A 5772-nucleotide genomic window follows, 5' to 3' on the forward strand; every position below is an offset into this window, starting at 1 on the left:
CATCTAAGATATGGGGTTGCTTCTACAACTTGAGCCACTGGAAAACACACCAGCTGAAAAAGCTACAGAAACAATGTTTATTTTTCACAGCGCCCCGGCTCTGCTCTGACTGGGTCAGGCTGCCTCCCAGGCAGGGGCTGGCACTGCCCGGATCTTGGGACCCCGGACAGAGCACGAGCTCTCGTCGAGGCTCAGGAAATCTGTACGGGTTCTAGGAGGAGCCCAGCCAGGCCCTTTAGGACAAGGGCTGCCTGCCTCAGGGTGAGGGCTCCGAGTCTCCTCGGCCCAGGGACTGCGGACAGGGCTGAGGGGCAGCCCCCAGACAGCGGGAACTGCCAACGTGCCCCTCCGACCAGGGAGTTCGGGGATTCCTACCTCCGTCTGGTCCTGGCTTTTGCCTCTGACTTAGCACAATTTCTCCAAGGAGCAGCACGTAAGGAAGAGGAAATAAAACTATGACAGGACCACCCGCCCCAACCCAGAAAAGAGGAAAAAGAGAGGATCACATTTATTAGAGCTTTATTGACAGTAGCTGGAGGATTGAAACACATCCAGTCCCCCCTTCTCTTGATGCTCAGTCCAGGGGACGTTCCCCTCCCCCAAAGGAGGGCAGGGGGACCAGGGAGAGGAAAGGGGCTGCTCCGGGCCAGGCTGAAGGGGCAGGAGGTGGGAGTGCTGAGGAAAGACGTGCACCCTTAGACCTTGGGCTCATTCCTCTTCCTTGAAGCCTGGAGTCTGTCCCCACCTCAGGGAACAGGCAGGGTCAGAGGGCAGGGCTCATGCAGCATGAGAAGGGAGAGGGGCCTGGCTCAGTCAGTCCCTTCCCCTCAAGCTCTGGAGTGGGGGGAGGCCGTGCTGGGGACACGGACAGGGCCACCACAGTCGCGGCTATGGTTTCAACATAAATATATGCACAATTATATACAGGAGGAGGGGGCTCCCTGAGCCTCAGCCTCAGCCCTAGGGAAGGAGAAGGGGAAGAGCACAGACTGCCTTGCCCCTTGCCCATGAGGCAGCAGCACCCAGACTTGAGGAGAGAGAGAAAAGAGAAGGGAAGAGGGCAGAAAGTTCAGAGAGGGAGGGGAGAAGGGGGAGAGTGGGGGACGGGAGAAGGGGGCAAGGAGGGAGCAGATTGGGGGCAGGTGGGAGGAGCCCGGCCAGGGCTACTCCTTAGCCCGGCCAATGATGGCCAGGATGTAGAGGAAGATGTTGATAATGTCTGTGTAGAGGTTCAGGGCCGCAAACACGTATTCCTCAGGGCTCAGGGACAGCTGCTTGTTCCCCAGAAGCAGCTGGGTGTCCACCGCCAGGAACTGGGGACAGAGAAAGGGTCTCAGGAGGGAGCAGCCGGCTGGGGCCCACGGCCCGGGGCTCTCCCTGTTACTCACGCAAGTGAAGAGCAGGGCTCCCAGCGAGGCGTACACGATCTCCAGGATGCGGTTGCGGATGAAGATGCAGAGGATGGCAAAGACCAGCAGCACCACTGTGCTGACCAGGAGCACCCCCATGCAGGAGGTGAAGTCGTACCGGGTCTGGGGGCAGAAAGGCCAGTCAGCACTGGAGCCCGGGCCGGGGATGGGGGGGAGGGGAGAGGGAGAGAAGGAAGGGGAGGGGAAGGGGAAGGGAAAAAGGGAAGGAGAAAGGGGAGAGGGTTCGCCCTCACCTGCAGAGAGAAGAGGACCACCGTGAAGCAGACAATGGTGGTGATGCCCACGGCCATGATGACGGCGTCCGTGTCGTAGAAGCTCGCGATCATGCCCACCATGTAGGACAAGCTCAGGGTCAGGATGGACTGCGGGGGAGGGAGAGGAGGCGGCGTTCAGGACATCCCCAGCCCAGGGGCCCCGAGGCAGGTCGCCCCTTCTAAGTGTCCCCCCGATGCCCATTTCCAGGAGGCTCCCATCGAGGGTGGTTAGGGGCAAGAGCAGAAATCCCTCGGTTTCATAGGTTCCATGACCTTAGGTGAAGGGAAAAGATTACACTTTTATTTTTACTAACCTTTACCTGAATTTTAGCATTTCCTTCAATTATAAGTTAAAAAAAAAAAAAAGACCTTTTCTGAGGACGACTCCACAGGCTTTAGCAGACTGCCAACGCACTCTAAAAGGCCAGGAGCCAGGCCCTGACCCAGGAGGCGAACGGAGGGAGGAATCCCATCCCTGAGAGAAGCCTGGGGCTCGGAGGCAGAATCTCTGCCCTCCCCCGTGGGTCCCTAAGTTTGGCACTTCCGACTGAGCAGCTCGAATTTTGGGGTCTGGGGGTTTACCAAAGCGATGAGGTTCCAGGGGTGCTTTCGTCTAAATTCCCCACAGCAGCTAAGGATGATGAGAGAGACAAAGAAGAAAGCATAGGAGACATAGTATGTCCAGACGTGGGTCCGGACAAAGACCTTCACATCTTCCACAAAGGTGAACGCAGCCACAGAGGAGAGGGTCACAGTCAGCTGCAGGGTAAGGACCAGGAACACCTGGAAGGGAGAGGGGCATCAGTGGTAGCGAGACCCCGCTGGGGCTCCTCACCCAAGATTCCCCCTTAGACTTCGGTGGCTTCCCAGCCTTCTCTTCTTCCCATTTCTCCCTGGGTGTGAGAATTTCAATTTTCTTTTCCTTACCTTTCGAATAAATGCCCTGCGGATGCTCTGGTCATCCCAGTCCGTGGCTGGGAAATCTTGGTTGTCATAATAGGATGGAGGCCCTTCCCCGTGATAGTTTCCACGCATTGGTGCTGGGCAAGAGAATAAAAAGGAGAGAAGATCAAGTCTCAGGCCCCTGCTCCTGGGCCCACATCTCCCTCTCTCCAACTCCCCTTACTCACAGTTAGGGTCCTGAAATTCCTGTGGCTGTCCATAAGGGTTGGTGGGGAAAGGTGGGTAGCCGGCTGGTGGGTGATGTCCCTGCGGATAGGGCCCCTGCGGGTAGGGCCCCTGCGGGTAGGGCCCCTGAGGGTAGGGCCCCTGAGGGTACCCTGGTTGGCCATAACCAGACTGAAAGGGGGGTGGCGGGTGGGGGGCCACAGGGTAGGGTGGCATTGGAGGTTGAGACCCTCCAGGGTATCCAGGGTTGGCAGAGGTATTGACATCCCCGGTCACCAAGAAACTCTTTTCATGGGACATGTCGGCAGGTTTGACAATCACTACCTGAGAGAGGAAGAGGAGAGATTAAAAAAAAAATGAACATAACAAACCAAAAGCGGATTCTCAGCCCCCTCTGTGAGAGTCGGTCCTAGGGCCCGAATCCCCAAACCCAGACATTTGGGGGGAGGGGAGAAAACTGAAAGAGAAAGAAAATCCCAGCTCCCCCACCCAAGGAAGGAGAGCTTGGAGGCCTCCGAGCCTTTAGAGACCCTAGGGGAAAAGACCAGAGAAGAGACCTCCCACCGCATCCCGCCCTCACCCTCATCCTTAACCACCGCAGGCTTTCTGGTGCTGTACCTTTCCACAACAAAAGGGAAGAGGTGAGCGGGAGAGGGGGGCCACCTGCCAGTGCCCCCTCCCACCCCATGTTTACAGAGGTGAAGTCAGGCAGGGAAGCTCCGAGGCAGCCTCTGGGCGGGGAGGAGCAGCCCTAGCCTGAGGGGGGGACCAGGGATCCCCACTAACCAGCTGTGGGGATGACCTCGAACAAGTTAGTTCACCTTGTAAGGCTGCATCTTCCTCATCTGTAAAATGGGGGAAGGGGGGAGGACAGCGATGGGCTACGTGCCCTGCGAGGCCCCTGAGTCCCATCACTGAGGGCTGCGGGAGGAAGGGGCTGGCACCCCCGGCCCGCCTCGGGGAGGTGAGGGCCCTGGCTCGCCTTGGCACCCAGGCCAGCGGGAGCTGAGGGAGGGGGGAGGCCCCGAGGCCCCGGGCAGCCCGGCCACCCTTACCCCTTCTCGCCTTCCCTTAAGCAGCTTTGGGAGGGCGGGGCCAACGGGGCTATTTCCAGCCTCAGAAATCCCCGCGGCATCTGTGGGGAAGGGACTGGGGAGCCCGGGGGGCCAGTCTGGGCCCCTGATTTCTGACCCTTCCCAGCCACATTGTGCCTGGAAGCTCGGTCCCTGGGGAGGAGGGGGGGAAGGAAGCAGGGAGGACAGAGGAGGCGGCACCAGGGACGGGAACCGAGGGGGGTGAGGAGGGGGCCCAAGGCCCCAGTGGAAGCTGCCCGAGCCGCAGAGGCCCCTCCGCCCGCCGCCGAAGCTGGGGCTTACCCCACTCCCCCCGGCGCTCTGCCAGCGGGGCTCAGGCTGCAGTGTGCGGACGGGAGGGAGCAGAAGGGAGGAGCCCCGCAGCAGGGAGGGCAACGCGGGGAAGGAGGTGCGGGAGAGGTGGCGGGCCGGGCAGCAGAAGGGGAGAAAGGTACAGGACTGGAGAAGGAAGGGGAGAGGGACGGGTGAGGAGGGGAAAGGGGGGTAAAGAGGGGGAAGGGGGTAGAACTGCGGTTGGAGGGGGGATAGAAAGAAGAGATGGGGTGAGGGGAAAGGGAGGGAAAGGAAGGGGAGACTGGGGAGGGCCGAGGAGGGGGACAGACAAGAGGAGGAGGGGAGAGAGCTGGGGAGATGGGAGAGAGGGATGGGAGAGGGAGGGCAACGACGGGGAGAACGGGGGAGAGAAGAGGGAAGATAGGAGGGGGAGGGGGGTGAAACATGGGAGGGGGAGGGGAAGGGGGCAACGAGGGGAGATAGGAAAGGGAGGGGACAGAGGACCGCCAGGGGAGGGGGCAAAAAGAGGAGGGGAGAGATAAGGGGGAAGGGAGAGAGGGTTGTCAGGGAGGGGAGAGAGGGAATGGGATGGGGAGGGGAGTAAACGGAGGAACAGGAGGGGAGAGAGGGGAAGAGACAGATGGGAGGGGGAGAGGGGGCAACGTAGGAAGGTGAGAGAAGAGGAAGGAGAGGTGAGAGAAGACTGTCGGGAGAAGGGGCAAAACGGGGAGTAAAAGGGAGGGAAGCGGGGATAGCTGGAGGAGGGGGCAAAGAGCAGAGCGGAGAGGAGAGGGGCTGGGGGGAGACTGCAGGAGCCAGGCCGGGGTGGGGGAGGGGCGGGGGCGCTGAGGGAGGGGAGGCTGCGTGAGGCCTGCGGGGCCTGCGGGGCGGCTGGCGCACCGCTCGCACTCACCCGCTGCCCACGGTCGGGGTCACGGTCACGGGCGGCAGTGGCTGTCGCTCTGCTGTCGTGTCTCTGTCTTCCTACCTGCCTCTCTCGCCCGGCTGCGCCCGGGGCTCCGGGCTGCGCTGCCGCTGCTGCGGCTGTCGAGAAGCGGGTGGGCGGGCCAGGGGGCGGGGGCGGGCCGGGCCGGGCCGGGCCGGGCCGGGGGTGGGGCCGGAGCCCCGAGCTCCGAGCAGGGGCAGTGGAGGCTCAGCTGAGGGCGGATGGGCAAGTGTTGGGGAGGGAGCTGGGCTCCAGCTGTCTCCAGAAGGTGGGGGTGGGGCGGGCACTTCCGGGGCTGTGTGACGTCACTGGCCGGGAGGGGCCCCGCCTCCCACCCCCAGGGGGCGGCTTCTCGCCTGCCAGGGCTTGGGTACCTTCTCTGTGCCCTTGCTGCTCTTGTCATCCCCCTCCATCCCTCGGCTGTAGGCTCCGGACCCACCGTTCATTCCTCGCTAGTGCTCATCACTTCCTCCCATCCTTGTGCCTTTCCTCTGTTTCCTCCTTCATCCCTTTCCCCTCGTGGAGGAGGTGACTGTTAGAATGGAAAACGTACTGGGTTTGAATCCTGGCTGCTTCTTAGCTGTGTGACCTTGGGCACCCGGCTGTCACAGAGGGGACTGACCTCGATGACCTCTGGGCTCCCCAGT

General features: G+C 61.5%; 1 protein-coding gene across 5 annotated transcripts; it reads right to left on the bottom strand.

Annotated features, from left to right (window-relative positions):
* Nucleotides 1-502: 502 nt before the first annotated feature.
* On the bottom strand, nucleotides 503-5444 carry GRINA (glutamate ionotropic receptor NMDA type subunit associated protein 1). Of its 5 annotated transcripts, XM_051971340.1 has the most exons (8): nucleotides 5093-5444; nucleotides 3634-3657; nucleotides 2815-3136; nucleotides 2612-2724; nucleotides 2267-2467; nucleotides 1664-1792; nucleotides 1389-1532; nucleotides 503-1313 (listed from the first exon to the last, which is right to left on the bottom strand). In XM_051971340.1, the coding sequence occupies exons 2-8, from the start codon at nucleotides 3655-3657 to the stop codon at nucleotides 1164-1166; spliced, it is 1083 nt and encodes a 360-aa protein (XP_051827300.1). In that variant the 5' UTR covers nucleotides 5093-5444; the 3' UTR covers nucleotides 503-1163. The 5 variants fall into 5 exon arrangements, with proteins under 5 accessions (XP_051827300.1, XP_051827301.1, XP_051827302.1 ...); XM_051971341.1 differs by lacking the exon at nucleotides 3634-3657 and having other exon boundaries at nucleotides 2815-3132; nucleotides 5089-5444; XM_051971342.1 differs by lacking the exon at nucleotides 3634-3657 and having other exon boundaries at nucleotides 5093-5443.
* Between the last annotated feature and the right edge of the window lie 328 nt (nucleotides 5445-5772).

The sequence above is a fragment of the Antechinus flavipes genome, chromosome 1 (assembly GCF_016432865.1).
Source record: "Antechinus flavipes isolate AdamAnt ecotype Samford, QLD, Australia chromosome 1, AdamAnt_v2, whole genome shotgun sequence".
NCBI classification, from domain to species: Eukaryota; Metazoa; Chordata; class Mammalia; order Dasyuromorphia; family Dasyuridae; genus Antechinus; species Antechinus flavipes.

What these genes read in the sequence shown, in the direction of transcription:
- GRINA (XM_051971340.1), bottom strand. Translation starts at nt 3,657, where the DNA reads ATGAGGAAGATGCAGCCTTACAAG. An exon ending in GGAAGATGCAGCCTTACAAG is followed by an intron (nt 3,137 to 3,633) that starts GTGAACTAACTT and finishes TTCCTCTCTCAG; the next exon opens with GTAGTGATTGTCAAACCTGC. An exon ending in GCAGGGCATTTATTCGAAAG is followed by an intron (nt 2,468 to 2,611) that starts GTAAGGAAAAGA and finishes TCTCCCTTCCAG; the next exon opens with GTGTTCCTGGTCCTTACCCT.